Below are 21,908 nucleotides of genomic sequence, written 5' to 3'. Positions count from 1 at the left end.
TCGTTGTCGTCTGGAGAACTAACTTTCCAATTGACAGGTTGACATGATAAGGACATGATGGCTTAATTTTCATTTCCGTTTCCGGTTATTCAATGGCGGGCCCTCTTTCAGTTCAAATGTATTTTGTATTTTTTCTTTTCATAAATAAAACCAAAAAATAATTTATTCACATATATTTATTTGAAGTATGGAACAACGTGACTAAATAAACATAAAAATATAGAGGATTGTATTGTTTCAATACCAATTAGTTAATTATATGTACTTTTAACGTAAATTAGTTAAGGTATAAGCATGACTTACAGTAATTTGTAAATAAACACACGTATTCGCAGACTTCAAGGACAGAAAACGGACACAGGGACATGAAAACGGGAGCCTTATACAAAAACCTGAAAACAGAAAAACAAATTTTTTTATACTAAAATTAACAATCTAAAAATATCAATAGGTATAAAATATAAATATACTGTTTAAAAAAGCGTCCATTATTCCCAAAGAGACCTGGCTTATAAATCAAAAAGAAGCAAAAAGAGACTTTTAGTCGGATAACATAATCAGATTATCAGTCCGATTTATTGCATTATTGACAATAAATCGCACATATTGGAGATAAATGATGTTGGCTATAGTTAAAAATGATCTTACCTTGCTGTAAATTGTTTCCATTTTCAAAAAAATCGCCGATCAAAGAGATTATAACACCATTTTCTTGCATCTAAAAAATGTAAAAACAGTGTTTATTTACTACCTATTTTTCATATACATGGGACATACCTACTACGGCAGAAACGTCATTTTCTCCAGGATTCTTCATGTAATATATATTTTATATACTTTATTACCTTTATAATTATAAATTTCAGCCGAAATATTAAATTGAACTTCCAAAACGAAACTAAACGGAATGAATTAAAATGGCGTCGAATATTTTCGACACAATTTTCGAATTTGTTCTAGAACAAATCTGAAGTTGTCTCTGAAACTGAAATCTGTCAATTCTAAACTGTGAAGTTAGACAATAGTTAGACAAAAACAATGCTGTCCTTGTCTAGGCGGCCATACTTGTCGTGAGGAGAATGACAGGAATGACACTAATACTGTTTCCAATTTTCCTGTTCACTGTCACCCCCCTGAGTGTGATGCACCCTACGTACCAAAACTTGGTAAAAAGGTAAATAGAGAGATCACACGACCCCACATTTTTGCACCAAAAATGTACAATCCCACTTAAAAAAGTACAATTTCGACACCATTTACAGTACAAAAATTTTTGCCCTTGTAACAACGCTGGTTATAATATTATATTCAAACCTTTATTATAACTCAATGTTTTGTAGCAAAATTAAGTGTTGTGTAAAACATTTCCAAAGTTATAAGAAATGATACATATTAGAGGTAATGTTAACGTATTTGTAATAGATTAATTTTTTACAACTTTGGCACTTTATATTTTCAGATGGATAAATATACAATTGATTTAGATCAGGTTTTAAACGACTTTGAGTATTTAGAGTTAACCGATCACCATACAAGAAATGTTTCTAACGAATCTAATAATAATTCTACGTTAGGTTCTTCTCCAATAATAACAAAACACAGTATTCACAATGTTTTTCATAGCCTTAATGAGTATCTGACCACCAATATTAACCAAAAGAATGAGCAAAAACAAGTTGTGGAAAGTGATGAAAACCTTGAAAATATAGACAATACCTCAATTAATAAGGCGGGTATTTCTAAAGATAAGGAACAAGTTCAAGAATGTTTAACTACTATTGTTACTTCACCAAATGTCAGTCAAGATAAAAGACTTTTGGAAAATGAAGATCTGTCAAATAATAGTAGCTACTGTGCTTCACCTTTGATATCAGAAGAAACAAATAAAGATGTAAATTCAACAGACAATAAAATTTATTTAAAAGATGAACATGAGGAAGTAGGAACTTCTAATATAACTGTTCATTCTGTTAATGAAATTACTAGTAAGCCTTATACAGATTTTGAAGAGACTGATGAACTTGGTGTGTCTTCAGATATTAAATCTGATATTAATTTGGAAGAAAACAGAGAACTCGATGATCATGCTGAGCAAAGACCATCTAAAACTACAGATGACTTTGTTAGTAATAATACAGAAGAGACTAACAGTAAAACGTTAATTAAGAATGATGTTGGACAAGAAAATATTGAGGAGTATGTTATAGAACCATCTATTAGTTTAGATTTATTGGAATTAAAACATGAAAATCCTAATTGTGTATTTGAAGAAGATACTGATAGTCAAAAAAATATTTTATCTGAAAAAATACAATCTGAGAGGTCAGACCTTTATGGTACAAATAATGTAGTCACAGACCAGGTTATAGAAAGTCAAGCTTCTAATAATTGTGAACAACCCAAGAATAAAACAAAGATTGTTGGATTTTCTACTGATATTGACATTGAGGAACAAGAATTTAATGAATTACTGAATAACTTTGAACAAGAAGTTACAGAAAATGTTGATTCTTCGTTAATGAATACAGAGATTTTAGTTGAAGGAAAAGAAACTAATTTTGAAAGTAAAATTGCAAAAGAGAGTAGTACTATAAATGATGTAAATATTGATCAAGGTAACTTTTTATGTTATACCTCTATATATTGTATAAAATTAAAAAATTAATTTTAGTATATTTAGGGTATTTAGTATTATATTTTTTAGAAATGGATGGTAGCGATCTTAGTAAATGTTTAAATGAACATAATAATACTATGCAGATTAGAGAAAATGTTATTGAAACTAGTGAACAAATTAAAGTTGAAGATGCATCTAATGTACAAATTGAAGATGAGAATTTAAATAATAATCAGGAATCAATTGATATGAGTGAAAAATGTGATGTATCTATTCAGAATAAATGTATGTCACCACTAAAGAAAAATTATTCACAGGATTCTTTAACAAGGCCTCAAAACTTACTTCTTAGTAATGAGGTGAAAGAAAATGGAAGTAACTCTGGAAGAAAAATTGATCTAATTGGTATGAAAATGAAAAAATATAGAGAAAAAAATTGCAAAATTTTATAATAAAAACAATACCTACTACTTACTTATATATTTTCACGTCATATATCTCAATAAAAATTTTCTATTTTATTTCTTATTTTATTGTTTAAAAAATTAATATGTCTAACACAACTTGAGGTAATATAAGTCAAAAAGTTTAATTACTGCAGGAAATCCAGGTTCAACACCATACAATAATGTATACATTAATGAAACAATTGAATCAAAGGATGGAGCAGCTGAGTCAAAAGAAAATGATTCTGATTATAGCACATCTGCAAGTCCAACATTTTCAGATTGTAGTGGTGATAGCACTTCTACAGCTAGTACAGTCTCTGTAGATGATGAAAATAAAGAGAAGGAAAGTAATTTGGAAAATTTAAATAATACATTTCAGAACTTTCCAGAAGATAAAAATGCAGCAAAGTTTAACAATGTGAAAGGTATGTATAATTATTTTTGAACATATATACAGGGTCTTCGGAATTTCATTTAAGTACAGGGTGTCCCACTAAGAATAGCTCTCGGCTGTATCTCGGAAAGTATTAGCCGTAGCGGCTGCGGAAAAAAATATTTATAACTAAAGAGGCTATGGGAAATTGCTGGAAATTATTTTCAAGTTTGTAGAACGACCGCTAGTGGGCGCAACTGCAACAAAAAATAAGAAAATGAAGTTTTTACACAAATTTGCCTAGATAAGGTGTACTATAAGTAACAGCTTCATAATCTTCAGTAAATTTTGAATATTTTTTGTTAAAGCCATAAGTTAAGTCAAGAGGGCTACTGATACCGCGTTGTAAAAATAAGGTAATTAAGGGCTTATTTTTTGGTATTTATTATAATTTTGCTAATATCTTCGGTTTGAAAGAAGATATCAAGATGCGGTTTTCGCTGACTTTTTAAGCTTTTACTACTCTTTACTATCAGCTAAAATAACACATACTATCGTATTTAATTTTTTTGAAAAAACGCGCTATGTTTGTTAAATTGTAAGAAAGCGCCCCCTAGCGTCTACGTTCAAAACCTTATTATTATTATTTTTATGGTATAATTTAGAGTAAGAAACAGTCCGGAGTTATTAACGTTTAAATAAAGATAAATCTAACCTCCCCCCACCACTTTATTTTAGCAGATAGGGGAAAATGGTTCTAACAAAAAAAATCCAAAATTTACTGAAGATTATGAAGCTATTATTTATAGTACCCATTATCTAGGCAAAATTCTGTAAAAAATCTATTTTCTTATTTTCCATAGCAGTTGCGCCACCTAGCGGCCGTTTTACAAATTTGAAAATAATTCCTGCAATTTCTCATAGCCCCTTTAATTGTAAATATTTTTTTCCTTAAGCCCTACGGCTAATACTTTCCGAGATACAGCCGAGAGCTATTTTTAGTGGGACACCTGGTACGGTACTAAAGTTTTTCTGGGAATGTAAAATTTAAGACAAAATGCTATATCATTTTAGATGATATTCAGACAAATGTTGAATCTAATAATGATACTACAAATACACCTGCTGTTACTTCAGAAGAGAATTCCAACAATACTACAGAGTCAGGCGGTGGAGAGGGTGGTGGTACATCAGGTGGTGGAGGTGATACTATGACTGGACATAACTTTTTAGGTATACTGATAATAAATATTTGTAGCTTATTGAAAGAGGGAAAAGGGATTAAATAAGAAGTAATTAACTATAAAACATGGTTTTTAGACATATTCTCTACATATTAAGATCTGTCTAAAGCCTAGTTGATACAAAGTGTACTTGGATCAAATATACTTAGACGCTGCGCGTGTCTCACTTGGACACTTGGATCGAATCAACCGATTAAATCAGTTCCAAGCAGCGTCCAAGACAAACGCGCGCAGCGTCCAAATGCATTTGATACAAAATATGCAAAAAAATATACTGCACAAAATTTTGGGGATTAATTTCCTAAATCAAATCTCTTCAGCATAACATTTTAATTTCACTGTAAAGCAAGTTAGGTAAAATGTAACATTATATTTATTCCTAGATAAGTCATGGTTAGGCAAAGAAGCACCTCTTTGGATACCGGACTCTGATGCCCTTACTTGTTTGCATTGTGATATGAAATTTACTGTCCTCAAAAGAAGACATCACTGTAGAGCTTGCGGATTGGTAAGTCTAAGGTATTTTAAATATAGTTTTTATTTACTCTTTCTGTATATTTAGGTTCTTTGTTCAAAATGTTGCAATTTGAAATTTCGCTTGGAATATCTGGATACCGAAGCTCGCGTTTGTAATAAGTGTTTTGAAGTACTAAATAAGTAAGTTTATATTGTAGATACAAAAAACAGGGGTTTCAACTTGTGTTCTTCCAGAGATTCAAGTAGTTCGTCGAGTTCTAGTCATAATTCACCAGAGTCAGGTAATTCACGCGTATTTCGTCCAAATCCTAATAACCCACAAGAATATTGCTCTACAGTGTCACCTCTACAACAAGTTGGACAAGCTTTAACAAACCCACCTACAGTTATGGTTCCGGTTGGCGTTCTTAAAAGGAAAGGTGACTGACATTTTGTTGATATTGACTGACATTGTGTTGATATATATAACTTAACGTGTCTTATAGGGTCAAACAAAAAATCTAATAAATCAGTCATGTTTTGTGATGGTATTGCTCCAGGAAGTGATTTAACCAGCTTAGACCAAGATTTTAATTACAATAATGAGTCGAAGTCCGAAGCAGTAACGAAAGATTCTGATCCACCTAAAGAAAAACTGCCAAATACTATTCTATCAAATGTTAAATGTACCAGAAATCAGCCTAAAATTGATCATGATACAGGATGTTATATACCAAAGTCTGAGTCGGACTTACCACCAACTATAAGCATAAATAAATCGGGTATATATTATGTAGCAAAAAAGAGTGAAAAATGTACTATACCTATGTGGCGGATTCATCTCTCCAAAAAAATCCTTTATGGGTATTTCGCAACTGCACTGCAAGAAAATCTACAAAATAAAATAGATATTTTTTGTAAACACTTCTGCGTTAAACCCTTTAAATAAGAAGACTAAGGAAGGAGCATAATGCTATCCATGTATTCATGCATGGTGGGCGGAAAAAGGACTCTAGGGTGGGGATCCTTGACAGTTCTGTTTGACGATTCATTTGACACATTTGACTTTGATTTGAAATTTTGTGGATTTGTCTACGGAGCTTATTTTATGTTATTTATTATTTATTCTACTACTGATAGTTGTATAAAGGTAGTAAATCTAGATGGAAATTGTGTGACAGAACTTAAATTAACAGTGACACCACAGATTAGGTATCCTATAAGTATACAGATAAAAATCTTGTCCCTAATTCGTGGTACGAAAATTGTTTTTTATGACGATGTGCAAACGAGTCAAATTTCCTGTGCGCAAAAATAAACTCGCGTAAAATAACAATAAACAGCGTAATAGAGAGATATCGCTAAACCGAATAGCGTGCATGGACGTTAATAAGGCCAGGTGTTATTTCCTTTACGTGAGGTGATATTAACTCTCTTCATTTTTAGTTATCGGATCGGAAAGAATTCTGATCGCGTCGCGTCCGCTATTTAAACTTAACCTAACTTTGAATTTAAAACTTTGAAATTGTTTTGTTTACTAGGTATTTTAAAACTAAAGGGCTAAAGTGCTTATTTCCAGTGCTTTATTGTTTAACGTCTGCCAATGGGTTTAGGACAACAAGCAACAAATTCTCTTAGAAGGGCTAAGTCGTCATCTGCTGTAAACCTAAGACCCTTTATAGGTTCTTTAGTATTGGAAGAGGTGGAATCCATATTTTGGGCCATATTTATTTAATTAAAACTAATCCCAGCTACTTAAATAGCAAATTACCTAATAAAACTAAAGCAATAATTCAAAACAATTCAAACAAAACCTAAAATAAAAGATCTCGCCGGCCTGCTCCGGTTGTCAAATACCCGCACATGCCCATTTAAGCAATTTTTACGTCAGGCGGTAACGTTATTAGCGGGTGTTGCGTTGACTCGCGCATATCGTAACCATGATAAGGTACGCGTAAATACTGGATGACGCTATTCGGTTTTCCGATATCTCTCTAATAACTGTGCCGGTCAGGCGCTGTGCACAATTTTAGAGGCCATAAGTGGGCGTGCTATGTGCGCAAACTAGTCACCTAACTAGTGCCCGATTCCGAAAATTGGAACCACGAAAAACAATAAAGAAAAAACAAAGATTATAATCTGTATAATCTGTGGTGACACTATCGCGATTTATCGAAAAAGACTAAAGCTTGTTTCATATAGACGCGAATCGCGAATTGCGATTTTGCGAAACTGCTCTCATTGGTCCAATTTTACTGATCATGGCGGCGCTGTCAGAAATTTTAAGATTTTGGCGATTCGCAAGATTTAAAATTTGGGGGGCGGGAAAGTTAAAGTGTTTTCAACTTTTTGCGAATATTCGCGCGATTTTAAGGTACGCGTTTGCGCAGAATGGTGTTGTGATCCGGTTATCGATTATTTTGACGACGCTGCCGCAAAGTAACTGAAAGCATTTCTCCAGTTGAAATGGGTTCTCGTACATAATATGTTTTTGATATATATGGCGACAATTTTTCAACTTCAACCAAGTTATCAAACTCCTATACAGACAATCTGTGAAAATTCCTAAATTTTTTCTCATTTTTCTTCCTTATTTTTTGAATTAAACTGCGACAAGCACCTTGTTGCTTACGAAATTTGAATATTTCACATGTCCCAAATGGCCCATAAATGACCTATAAACCTGTGCTATAAACCCATTCTCTTCTACGTTTTAACAATAAGTAAATGGCAATTTTACACCTTATTCTATTCCAATCCCACAATCATAATCGATATTCATAATTATTAAACAAATTTAAACTCATATTGTATGCTATAAAATATAAAATAAAGATCGTAAACACGAATAAATATGTATAAAACAAATTAACTTATCTCAGGTTATGATTTTTTTTTGGTAACTTTCAGTGGAGCAAAAATGAAATGTCCCTAAAAATTCGCGACTGTATGAAATAGGTCCAAATTTTGCGAATATTTTTTGGCGAATCGCTTTTCGCAATTCGCGATTCGCGTCTATATGAAACAAGCTTAAAATAGTTGGTTGTGTAGCGTGCCATAGATCTCGGCAAAAATCGAGTGAAATAATGGAACAACTTTTCGCTAGTAAGTGACTATATAATATATATACGTGTAGTAAACCGATCATTTATGAAATTCACTTAAATTAACTAATTATATATTTTTTCTTGCATTTTTACTTTTATTTATTACTTGTCAAAGATTAGATGTCAAAGAATTTAGATACGTTAATTTGACTTACCTGCTTCAGTAGCGTATCGGATGTTTGTGGTAATATATACTTATTATCACTTATCTATTTTTATTAGAATTATATATTTTTATAACAATTTTAATAACTACCAACATTTATTCACAACGTAAAATAAAACAACAAATTATTGAGTCTACCCCACGTCTACCCTACATCATAGTTTTACATTTTTTAAATAAAATTAGAACGACACTGATAAACCGGAATTTAAATCGGCCATATTTGAGGCCCATCGCGGTGTACCTAAGATTTTTGATATGCTCCTTCCTTAGTCTTCTTATTCAAAGGTTAAACCTAAACGGACACTGCTTGTCAGAAGTTATGTTTACAGTTATACAAATTAGCCTAACAAAGAAAAAAATGCTTAACGTTTCGGAAAGTTTATTTCTTTTCGTCTTTTTTTTAATTTTTTTTTAATTTTTTATTTTTTCTTTCTTTTTTCTTGTTTTTTTTTGCTTTCGACGACGGAAAGAGATAAACTTTCCGAAACGTTAAGCATTTTTTTCTTTGTTAGGCAAATTTGTATAACTGTTTCTTTCAGTGCAGTAGCGAAATACCCATAAAGGATTTTTTTGGAAAAAAGATTGTTAATGAATAAGTATATATTTTTAAACGATGTAAACAAAGTTTTGCTGATCTATTCTAGTCCAAGAAAATAGGCCTTCAAATAAGAATTTTTGGTAGAAACTTGAATTTTTGATATAATTAATAATAATACTTTGAAAGATCCAAAAACGAATTGTGAAAGATTTTTTTTTAAATTCACCAGAGAAGGGAGTGAAATAAATAAATAAAATTATTTTTTCGAAATTTTGGAGGAACGGTAAGACCTAGAAAAAAAAAGTCCAAATAAAAGTTCTGGAGCATCAAATTTCACATAGAAATGATCTCTATATTTTTTTTGCCCGGATCAAAATTAACTGAGGTAGAGTGGCTAGAAGTTAGGGGATGATAGTAGAAATTTAAAAAAAAATATAAGTTGCTGAAAAATTCATATATTATTTAACATTTTTATTCAATTTGCTTGGAAAATTGTAAATTTCAATTAAGAATTTTTTTTAAATTCACTCCGAGAAGGGGTAAAATATTATAAATAAAGTGTTTTTTCCAAATTTTATAGAAACGGTATAAGAACTTTGAAAAAAATGTTTCAATAAAAGCTATCCTCTAACTTCTAGCCACCCTATCTCTGTTAATTTTGACTTTTACCAAAAAAAGTATAGGGACCATTTATGTAAAATTGGATACTCTCTCTTTTATTTGAGTCTTTTTTTCTAGTCTTCACCGTTTCTCCGAAATTTCGAAAAAAATAATTTTATTTATATCACCCCCTATGGGGGGTGAATTTAAGAAAATCATTCACAATTCATTTTTAGACCTTTCAAAGTAACTTATATCAAAAATTCAAGTTTTTACCAAAACTTCCTATTTGATGGTCTATTTTCTTGAACTATTTATTGCATGCCCATACAAGTTTGTGTAATTCTTTATTTAATTTCAGACGTTTTATATTCAGAATGTTCAAATTCGCCAAGTGTAGTTGAGATGTTAAAAAACGAGTCGTTAACATTTGCTATAAATCAGAATCTCTTTGTACATGTTAAAATAATAAATAGTAAGTGAATATATCGATTCATATTAATTAATGCATATCTAAACTTTTCTTTTTAATTTCAGTGAGTTGCTGTATAAGTAAGCAGGCATGGTGTTTCTGTACCGAAGGACTTATAAATGTTGGATCTGATGAAATAGTGTATTTACTAGAATATATTGAAGATGAAAGTTTCATTCCTAAAGATTTATTTTTTCATATTTACAGTGTTTATAGTGAAGCTGAAAAAGGCATACATTACCATTGAATAATTAATGGCAGTATTCAGTAACTCTATTTTTTAGGTAGTTCCATAAAAGAACTTGGACTATCTCTGCATAGGACATCAACATTTCTAGACTCTAAAAACCATGCAGGGTTTGTTTATATCAAACCTTCTTTTCAATGTTTAGATAATGTCATTAAACCAAAGGAATCATTTCTCATAGGAATTTTAATTCACAGGTGTTAATTTATAATTTTTTAAAGTACCACTTTATAAAAACATGTATGGTTGAAGAGTGCAGCTAAACAAATTCTGAATTAATTTTCTTGAAAAAATATTAGGTTACTCATTGTAACCTAATTGGCTAATTTAGTATTACAGAATAGTTCCAAAACTATAAAGAATCATAGTAATTTGAGTTTCTGTTATTTATTTTATATTTGGCTATATACAAAGTGTGTAAATCTGTAAAAACATTGTGTCAGGACTTGAAATGCAGTGAGATTATTGTGTAACATTTTTTCATTAGTATGTAATTATATTTCTGCTGGCAAGATTTATGTTTGGGTCGAGATTTTTATATGTAAGAAGAGTATAATGCATTTATAATGTGCTGAACAAAGAGAGAACAGTAAAAATGGTGCCAAACATATGAAATAAACCGTAAGTAAGTAATAAGTAGTAAATAAGTAACTATGCACATTGCTAAAAGACGTGGAAGAGGATAAGTTTCGTCGCGGTCTACCGCATAAATTGATAAATTTTACGAATTGAGATTCAGTACTTGGAATTCTAGGGAAGAGTATACTTCATGCATTCAGCTTTACTATTTAATTACGTCTCGTTAAACTTCGTTTATTTAATAACGAACGAATCGTTGTATTTTCCTTATAACTTATAAATTTTTAAATACAAGTTTTGAAAATTAAACAACGATTCTAAAATGCTCAAACGTTTACCACTTTTGGTAAAAATAAGTCGAACTGAGTTGGTGCTAGTGTATTAGAATTCAAAAATCAATATCTCGAAATCCAGTAGAAATAATTGATTGTAGTTTTTTTTTTAAACTTTTTTAACGTTTCTGCTATATTTTCCTCGGAGACAGTATATGAAAATATTTACAAATAAAAAGTTACACAATTAATTGCTATGCACTATAAGTAAATGGACGCGTGTTTAAATTCTTTGAATGGTATAGAAACAAACCTGTCGAATTTTTCTCATTTAGACATCTTGTCAAAGATCCAAACTTCAAAATAAAAAAAAAGAAAGTTTCAATAGTCAAAGTAGTTTTTGAGTTATCGCGTGTTATATGTTAAGAAGTTGAGTTTTCAAATTACCACGATTACTGACGTTTTTTCATTATAAAGGGAATGATCACCCTAACGATATTCTATAACTCGATTTCAGATGTCCAGAAACATATATATATAATGATTTTATGTAGTTATCTTTCCGAAAAAAAAAATAAGCGCCTTTCGACCGTCATTTTACTACACTAGACAGGGAAAGGCATACTATATCACTGAGAATGTAGCAACGCCGCAACAGCACATCGTCGCATTTTTCTCACTACGACTTAATAAGATCCCTAAGCGATTCACTTCCACACATGTAAATACCGACCCAAAAGTAAGAGTTGCCCAGCACGATATAATATATGTTATGAGTAATAAACCAATATCAATTATAAAATGCGTTTAAAGTTAACTAATTATATTTTTGTTGTTTCATTAAGTTTGATCATTAACTTTTTAATTACCATTGTTATATTATATTTAATACTGTTTATACAGTTTATACATGTAACTTATGTTACATCTTAAACATTTTTTAGATGGGAAACTCCTTGGGCGAAACTATTTCCTTTAAGATTGATTTTAAGATTGGGAGCTGAATATAGGTACTATCCAAGTCCAATTATTTCAACGAGATATCGAGAAAGCGTCTTTGTCGAAATAGGCCATACAATTATTAATCTTCTGGCAGTAAGTAAAAATTCTCGATCCATGAATATTGACTATGTTGCCATTTATCATTGACCTTTTTTTTAGGATTTTAGAAATTTTACTTATACATTACCTCAAATAAGAGGTCTGACAATTCATATGGAGGATAAAAAAACCACTATAACTATTCCTAAAAATCGGTACGATCAAGTAAGTAAATTTAAAAATCTCTATATATTAGGATAAATTTAGCTCCGTAATTATTTATGTTACAAGAATTTAGGGATTGAACTATAAATACGGGAAATATGTGATGGTTATTATTTTTTTCATACAAATAGATATTAAATACTGCTACGGCTGAAACATTTATTGATAGTCATTATTCAGGATATTATTGTTTACTTCTATTACAGTTGGGGGTTGGAACCTTTGGTGTTACATCAGTAAAATAGAACACTAATTGTAAACCTTGACATGGACATATTCCGCGCCGGGCTGACTTACTGGAATTTAAATTTCGCGCTGGGGATTTAGGTGGTAACTCTGCTGTAAAAAATGTCAAGTTGCCACATTTATTTATTTATCTCCTGACATTAGAGGACAACGGCCTACGGCCGAGTCGGCCGCTGCTGACACGTATATATACGTGGACGTAAAGAATCGTATACATGTAAAAATATAAGAAATGCGCATGTGTACGTAAATGTTTACGTGTTTGCAGTCTGTGCCGTTGTCCTCTATTGTTGTTCGTTTTGACACTTTAATTTTGTATAACGACATTTTGGTTTAAATAAATAGTGTTGTGATACCTTAAGCTTAAAAATGTTTACTAACAGACCTTGCAGTCGAACATTGTTCTTTTTAGAACCTCTTTTAGTGCAAAGTGTACAAGAAGCTTAATAGGAAAACGGTAGTAAAGGCTCTTTATGTCCTTTAAGTGCTGTTAAGGAGGTGACTTTTTTTATGTAAATAATAACTATTTATATATTTATATTTTTTTTATTTTTGTTTCCTAAAATATTTTGATTAAAAGAAAATATGTAAAAGTGGGCAACGCTGTGCCGGCAAGCTTAATCACGTGACTAAAAGTTTATTTGGTATGAACTATATATACATTTATAATTTCTTAAAACGATTTTTGTTACAGGTAATAAAATCAATTAATAATTCAAGTGAGTATATACTCGCTTTTGGGGGAAATTTCAGTCCCGAAGCCGACTCACATCTAGTTTGTATTCAAAATACCCAAGGTCACGAAAATTCCTATTCTACTCATGCAATAAATATTCATAATAAACCTAGAATACGTAAGTAATAGTAATTTATGCAATAAAGGTGTGAGAAAGATAATAATGCCAGAATTTGCTTTAGAAGTTGTATATTGAATGACTATTTAATAATTCTGAATCCCAATTTTTGTCAGTTTCTTTATTAAACAAAGTCATTCGTCATGGGTATTTAAATCGGCGCATTACGTGCGTAACCGTACTTTAACCGTCTCCGTGACGTCACAGGGAGGTACGTCATAGGCAGTATGTGTTCTTTACCTATCAAAACGAGCGGATTTAAATACATACCAGATGAAATTCGTACAAACTTATTTTGCATTTTCATAATATGTAAGCTATGCTACCCCAGGCAAGCAAGGTTACCATTGGCATTATTATCGTCCATTAACGCCTACAATGCATACAAGATTTTATTTTTACTTTATCATTATTTCGAAATTTTTTAAATACGTTTTAGTAGAAAATACATTATTTTTTACCAGAACCTTTTGAACGAGAATATTGTAGAAAATGTCTATAAAAGTTATAAATTTCGTTACATACCGATCTGGTCATCGAAACTGCGTGGTTTGGATTTTAACGTGTAAGACTGTGATGTAGACAGCTTAATGGAGAATCAAATCTATTCAAAAGAGATAAATGTTGGGTTGATACATTGCAATTGATGCATCAAAATTTTAAACCGCACAAGTAGGCGTTTACGAAAAATGTTGCATCTAGGGTTGGAACTTTATTTTTCACAATTATTAGTTACTCATTTTACTACAGCTGTAATAGATCATATTTAGCTTAGATATATTATCTTCATTTCAGTAGTATACATAGAAGTTTTTAAAATAATTTATTTTTTTTTCTACACACGTATAAACCGGCCAACACTGTACACCGCTTTTTATTTTGTCTCTCTGTCTGTCAACTGGTCATTTATATTTATCTCTGTCGCATGCATAAAACACAGACCACGCAGATGAAGTGACAGGGCTGGTATATGATATCCTAATAGTGCTGAAATAATGATAATTAAAAATCGAACTTATTTATTTTTTAAATATTACTATTATTAAGCTTATTTTGGTATAGTTACTGGAGCAAGTTTCATCGTATTTAATGGATCATTAAAATCCAGCAGCGGTTTAACGGCCAAATCAACGATAGTTGAAGACGGATTGATGATCCAAATAACGTCAGAACATATGGAAAAAATTAGAGAAGATTTAAGGAATTTAAAAGATCATACTATAGCGTGCGGGTGTGTTAATGTCACATCCGACGAGTCGGTTAATATTATTTGGGGAGAAAACGATACCAATTTTAATGTTGGGTAATAAAATATTTTTAAATAGTTAACCAGATGTACATATATCCTATTTTTTAGTGTTAAATCTCCTGTGGATCTTGCAGACATGCAAGGTGTGCCTTCAATTAGAGTTCACAATGGAAAAGATTATTTCTGTAATAATGGATCAAAGCTTATAAGATGGACGGAAGTTTTTATTTTACAGGTAATTTTAATAGATTATAAAATCTATAAATATTATCTTTTCGGATTACAATGATGTTCATTATACAATGGCTTTTTATTTAATGTTTAATTATTTGTTTAGTTCCTTTAAATTAAAAGCCCATTTGTAATTAAGTCCAAGATGTACAAGTATAATTATTGTATAATTAAATAGCCAATAAGTGTACAACAGAGTATTTCCCTTTGGTCAATATTTTTATCATACAATACAACACAAGAACGTATACAGGGTGTCCCAGGCTGAGCGTGCATTAGAAGTTTCTAGAGAACTAAAATATCTAGATCGGAGACTTTTTGCACATTACTGTCTCAGAACGAGATCTATCGATTAAAAATATTTTCAATATGGCGGCACTTCCGGAAATACCGGAAGTTGACAGCAACTTTTTTATTTTAAATGAGTACCCCCATTTTTTATTGCATAGTTAAATTCTCTGTAAAATTTTATGAATTTTGATATTAAACGCTATATACCTAATATTAACTGTTTTTGAGAAAAAAAAATATTTAAAATTTTTGGAGCAAAAAAACTGCCTGTAAAAAATGATTTATAGCCTAAACAACAAATTCAGTGGTTGTCACAGCCACTGTGGCATAAAGAGAAGAGATGTGGCTATCTATTTCAAATATTAAATTGTTCGAATGTCATATAATATTGGCCGTAGCTGTCATGGAATTTAGCGATTAAAAAATTATCATAAATAATTTTTTTCAAATGGAAACCCACTTTTTTTATTTCGCTACTGAAAAGGTTTTTTAATTCGTTACTTTTTGATAATACATGTTCCTATACCAATAACTCATTTTTAAGTTATTTAAGATTTAGTTTTAAAGCGTATTTTTTTCTAGCATCACTTGACGTTTAAAGTCATAAGCTACTGGTTAAGAAACGAAAAATATACCCTTTAAAACTAAATCTTAAATAACTTAAAAACGAGATATTTTAGGTATAGGAACATGTATAATCAAAAAGTAACGAATTAAAAAACCTTTTCACTAGTGAAGTAAATAAAGTGTGTTTCTATTTGAAAAAAATGATTTATGATAATTTTTTAATCGCTCAATTCCATGACAGCTACGGCCAATATTATATGACATTCGAACAATTTAATTTTTGAAATAGTCTTCTCTTTATGCCACAGTGGCTTTGACAATCACTAAATTTGTTGTTTAGGCTATAAAAAAATTTTACACTGGCAGTTTTTTTCCTCCAAAAATTTTTAATATTTTTTTTTCTCAAAAACGGTTAATGTTAGGTATGGAGTGTTTGATATCAAAATTCATAAAATTTTACAGAGAATTTAAGTATGTAATAAAAAATCGGGGTACCGATTTAAAATAAGAAAGTTGCTGTCAACTTCCGGTACTTCCGGAAATGCCGCTATATTGAAAATATTTTTAATCGATAGATCTCGTTGTGAAACAGCGATGTACAAAAAATCTCCGATCTAGATATTGTAGTTCTCTTGAAACTTCTAATGCACGCTCAGCCTGGGACACCCTGTATATCAACCGTTTATTTTTAGAATGGAGAAGAAAACTCCAAAAGTCAAGATCCTGTAGATATATCCAAAATTTCAGAGTCAATTGCTAAGGCTTGTTGTAACGCTCTCCTTAAATATTTAGATCTATTGGTGTCAAACAGTTGCCAAAAAATTGGAATTAGAGCTACTTTACACGTTGAGAATGTAAGTAGATTCATGTAAGTTTTGAATAGCTGTAGAAAGCATTAAGAAGCTTTTATCTTTAGATATCTATATTAATTTTTAATCTATGTATCTTGAAGGTTTTAAGGAAATGTAATTATTATAACCACAGCTCTCCCAAAAGATATAATAGTTTCTCAGAAAAATGGCAAAAACTATTAAATTTATTTTTTACTGAGTTAAAAATCAGTTATTATTACGACTTTATTTTGTTTTTGGTGTCCTTAGTGATATTCGTTTTTTGTGTTATTTGTGAAGTTCTCACCTTATTGCATATTTCAGTTATTGCAGAAATATGTAATTGTGGTTTTTTATGAATCCTTCTTTTCTCTTTACTGTTCCTTACCTACTAATAATCATAATATTTGTATATATTTGTATACCGTTTTTTAATACCGGGTCAAATGTGACTTGTGGTAGACGCTGCAATTCAGTCTGTATTTAAACTATATTACGCATTTTCAGATATAACGTATGATCGAAAAAAAAACGGCGTCAGCGATCAGCGATGGCTATGAAATGAAGATCGCTGTAAATTTATATGGGAAATGTCATCGATCATCATTTCCCAGCCAACCGGACGCCGTTTTATTTCGATCATACGCTATTAATATATAACTAATCAACTAACCATATACAGGGTGCTACAAATTCGAGGTACGAGCATTGGTATCTCGGAAACCGTAACAGATACGAAGATGGTTAAATTGGGGCAAAGTTGCGCCTTGGGCCGTTCACCAAGATGCCATCAAAAAAGTTTTAAAAATTTCAAGAATTACTGAGTTTTTTTGAAAAAACGGATTTTTTTGAAAACTAATTTTATTTTTTTCTGTCGTTACTTTTTAGAAAACCAAAAAACTAATTGCACATTCTCATAGCCACTTTATTAGGGCTATCTGAGAGTATTTTTATATTTTCAAATTAGCTGATAATTTGTAAGATACAGAGGACAACTTAATTTTTTTAAATACGGACCTGCATTTTTTATTTCAGATTTTGAAAGAACTCAGTCTCCTGAGTACAATGATATGCCACACTTTATACTTTTTTTGTTTTGGGTACCTTAACAGCAACAAAACTATTTAATTATTATTTAAACAAAACTCAAGTACGACTCTGTTTTTTAAATTATTTAATTTGATTATACTCATTGCAACAATATTGATCAGTGTTAATTAACATTGAATAAGAAAAAATAAGCCAATTGAAAGATTCAAATAAATAATATCCAGATCAGCAAGTTAAAGATATTATTTTTAACTTTTCTTATTGTGAATTTGAAATTCTCAGTGTACAATCTAATAATTTGCATAATATTAATCGTAGTTATTATGAATAAATTAACTTCTACAAACTAGTTTCTAATGCTCTACATAATCTACATGTTCGAAAGGGTTACCACCCTCTCTATTGCACAAATTTATTTTTCGTTCAATTTTATTTATAGCTTTTGAATAGATCTTCTTATACTTTCGAATGCATTTTGTACTCTTTATTGTAACTGCCGGGATGTGCTGATTTCACTTTTTTGTAAAATTTGGACCTGTCGAATTACTTGACGTCATCAGACGGTACCATTTCCAATCTATCTTCCGTGGAAATGATTTGATTGTTTATATTATATTTTAATTATTTTATTGCATTTGATTTTCCGTATTCAACCCACATCACTGTTAAGTTTGAAAGCTTATCAATATTGTAACGATGAATATATTAAATATTAAAAAAAAAACAGAGCCGGACTTCGTCACACCCTGAATGCTCTAGTCGTTTCATGTATTGCCGGCAAACTGCGTAGCTCTTCAACTGGTACATCGTTTGACTGTGGATGTCAGGTATTCCCTGTAATGGCCGAAATTTCAGTGAAATGTCATAATTATTTGAATCGTTTGTTACCCTGTTTTTCTGTTTTAATCAATGAATGTATTTATTGCTACTGACCTGTTAAGAAAGTCGATGTATTTTTTTATCATATGGTAATTACGGAAAACCTTACTTTGATTTTGATATACTAAAAGGCTATCTTAAAACCTGGCAAATAACAGCGCTTTCAGATGGACCGTCCGCGACTTCGAGCAAGTACCATGAGTATTGAACAATTTCATATGGGACGCGTATGCTCCGTCCGGATGATTTTGTCCGACGGCTATTATTTTGTACGGACGCGTCCGTCGTGTTTTTTTTAAGATAGCGGATGGAGCGGAGCATTCAGATGGAGCGGAGCGACCGGACGGTCGGTGCGGTCCGTCGGCGCGGTCGCTCCGCTTCATCTGAAAGCTCTGTAAGGTAACCTAATGTTTTTTGCATTGAAATATTCCGTCATTACAGGGAATGACTAAGATTCACAGTCAAACCATGTACCAATTGAAGACTTACGCTCTTGGTAATACGGGAATTGGCTAGGCATTTCAGAAATTCACGAATTTCACTTTTTGTTATCGACATGTATACAACTTGAAATATATTTTGTAGTTTTTTGTTTTATATGTTCCTATTTAAATTTTATTAAATTATGTATTTTTAGGTTTCATATTTAGCTGGATCAAATGGGTCAAAATTAGCACCTATTTATATGAGAAGTCTTGATAACGAACTAATACCAGTTTTACATAAAATAACAACCAACAATTTGGGTGACAGTGTAATAGAATTGGAACTAATTTTCCGAATATTGAATTCGTAGGGATTAATGTCGCTCCATTTCAGAGAAATTATAATTCAGCAATATACAATAATGATGCTTTTAGAGAGTTACTGTTTAAGCATCAGCTTATAGACAGAACTTTAGACACAATATGAAGAATTGACTTAACATATTATGTAACCTAAAATACACTTTGTAGGTATATTTTTTTTTTTTGACCTTTGCTTTTAAAACTAGTTTTTTACAGGAATTAAAAAATATACCACTTTTAGCAATACGAAATATTAAAAATTATCTCTTAATATATGTTGGAGTCAGTATTAAAAGTCCAGTATTTTAGGTTACAAATGATGAAAGCGTACATAAAAATTAATTAAACAAACTGTGATTGTCAACTAGCGAATATTGATAAAATATTAGTTGATTGAACTAAAAAAACTGTTGTTTTTTGTCAGGCATAGTTATTACAGATATAATATGAATTTTGTTTAGCGGATTAATAGTCAAAATCCGTTATTTTGATTCTAGGGATACCAAAATTTAGGAATTGTACGTCTGATAGTTTTAATTAATTTAAAAAAATTGTCAGTCGTTTTTTGATATTTTAATTTAAAGATATGAAACATTTTCAGATTGGGAGAGATACTGATATGCCTACTAAATATATAATTATTTCTTTAATTCATAAACAGTTTTGTAAATTATGGATAAAGTATTTTTAAAATAATTATAATTAAAACATTAATTGTATTGATGATGTATTATTTAGATTGTTTAGAGCCAAGGTTATTAAAAGATAAGGCTGTCTTGTAACTCGATCTACCATTATCGGAACGTCATCTACTACGACACAGGTATGTTGCCGCTAATAGATAAAGGGATAAAAACTTGGGACAGTGCATTTCCGAATCGATATTTATTGTGTATGGCGTCCATAGTTTTCAGTTGTTTGATGTTTGTTTTCTTTATTACATTGCCCATAATGCCAATTTATCTTTGTCCGTTGCATTTTATTTTTTATTCCTTTATCTATGATTTTATACGTTCTGTAGCATACCTGTGACGTAGTTGCCGCTCCTAATGGTCCAAAAGTTACGAGGCAGCCTGTTTAATATAGTAATCTTGGTTTAGAACTATGAAATATGGTGAAATTATAATTAATAATGCTTAACATGAATATGTCGAGTCTATATAATAAGAAGTAATATCTTTTATATACCGGGAGTTTCATCATTGGTATTTTTTACTAAATTTTTACAGCTGAGAGTCAAATTGGAAGCCCCCCCCCATATATTACTTATAATACTACATAACCAAATATTTTTTACCTATCAAAATAGAACTGTTCAGAGATAAATATTTTTTTTGTAAAACTACTCTATAATCTCAAAATAAAACACAAATTCGCCACAATAATACACCAAATCACTTTACTTTTAACTCTGGACGAGCGTTTCGCTAACCATGTTAGCATCATTTGCTGATCATTAAAACTGAATGATTAGCCAAACGCGCGTCCCGTAAATGTCCCAGTAATGTGTTTTGGTGTATTGTGATGAATTAGTGCTTTATTTTGTTTTTAACACAGTAATAAAACCATGTTAAGCCATGTTAAACTTATTTAATTCTACATATGAACAAATCTCCTTGATCTTTGCTGTGGGCGGACATACCATGTAAAGTATTGATATTATATGCACATTTTTATTTATTATTGTCTTATTATTTTATTGCATTTCATTAAGTCTCAAAGGCTTAGTAAAGTTATTTTATGTTATAAGATCTTTACTTGTAACAGTTGTAACCACTTATTGTATTATTATTCCAATATATTTTATGATGTATATTATCTGTTTTATGTAATAAATTTATGTTTACTAAAAATAAAAGGTATATTAGTTTAATTTAATTTTTATTAAAAAAACAACAAAAATGTATCTCTTCAATATCAATTTTCTCTTAAATTTGAATGCTGATTTCAAAAAAATAAAATGTTATCCTATAACTGATATCACAAATTAATTTTGTAGTTGTGAAACAGTTTTTTTGTTTAAGTAGTTTGATAATTGAGATGAGAGATGGAAATAATTTCCACGTTGTCATATTGTCACTTTAGAATTATGCATTTTCTCTACATAACGGTTAAAAACTACACGGTTAAAAACTACAAAAGGTTAATTTTGATTAGAGATGATGATAGATCAATGATGATTAAGAGATTCAAGGTTATAAAGACTTATGAAATAAATACGTTTATTTTAGCTTTTTCAATTGATTAATTAAAATAAATATTTAAATTATTTTAAATAAAATAATAATTTTCGATTCCTTTATATACTACTATTCCTACTTGCTTTTTTAATGAGCAGTCAATAAAATAATTAAACATGTCATTTAAAATATGTATTTTATTTTAATATATCAAAAAGTAAACAATTCATAGATAACAATGGTAGTGATGTATAAAATGGTAATTTAATAACCTTAAATATAATAACTAAAATAAATCCCCATAAAATATAGATTTGTAAAAATAGCTCATATTAAAATATAAATAGGTAGTTG

The 21,908-nt window shown here is 30.4% G+C and overlaps 1 protein-coding gene across 1 annotated transcript; it reads left to right on the top strand.

The window, feature by feature from the left end:
* Window positions 1–1,295: 1,295 nt before the first annotated feature.
* On the top strand, window positions 1,296–21,227 carry LOC115875914 (zinc finger FYVE domain-containing protein 9). The gene is given in 19 exon segments (XM_030891492.1): window positions 1,296–1,398; window positions 1,460–2,615; window positions 2,705–3,022; window positions 3,219–3,491; window positions 4,514–4,672; window positions 5,067–5,191; window positions 5,246–5,340; window positions 5,395–5,441; window positions 5,499–5,579; window positions 5,646–5,921; window positions 9,915–10,028; window positions 10,091–10,469; window positions 12,068–12,218; window positions 12,285–12,389; window positions 13,330–13,489; window positions 14,552–14,792; window positions 14,847–14,973; window positions 16,520–16,681; window positions 19,224–21,227. Coding segments are annotated over 18 exon segments (4,128 nt in total). The 5' UTR covers window positions 1,296–1,398; the 3' UTR covers window positions 19,383–21,227.
* Window positions 21,228–21,908: the final 681 nt, after the last annotated feature.

Source organism: Sitophilus oryzae, unplaced genomic scaffold (genome assembly GCF_002938485.1).
Source record: "Sitophilus oryzae breed Bouriz unplaced genomic scaffold, Soryzae_2.0 scaffold_1396_pilon_pilon, whole genome shotgun sequence".
Classification (NCBI taxonomy): domain Eukaryota; kingdom Metazoa; phylum Arthropoda; class Insecta; order Coleoptera; family Curculionidae; genus Sitophilus; species Sitophilus oryzae.
The sequence above is the reverse complement of the archived record's forward strand: the minus strand, read 5'-3'. Positions and strand labels throughout refer to the sequence as shown.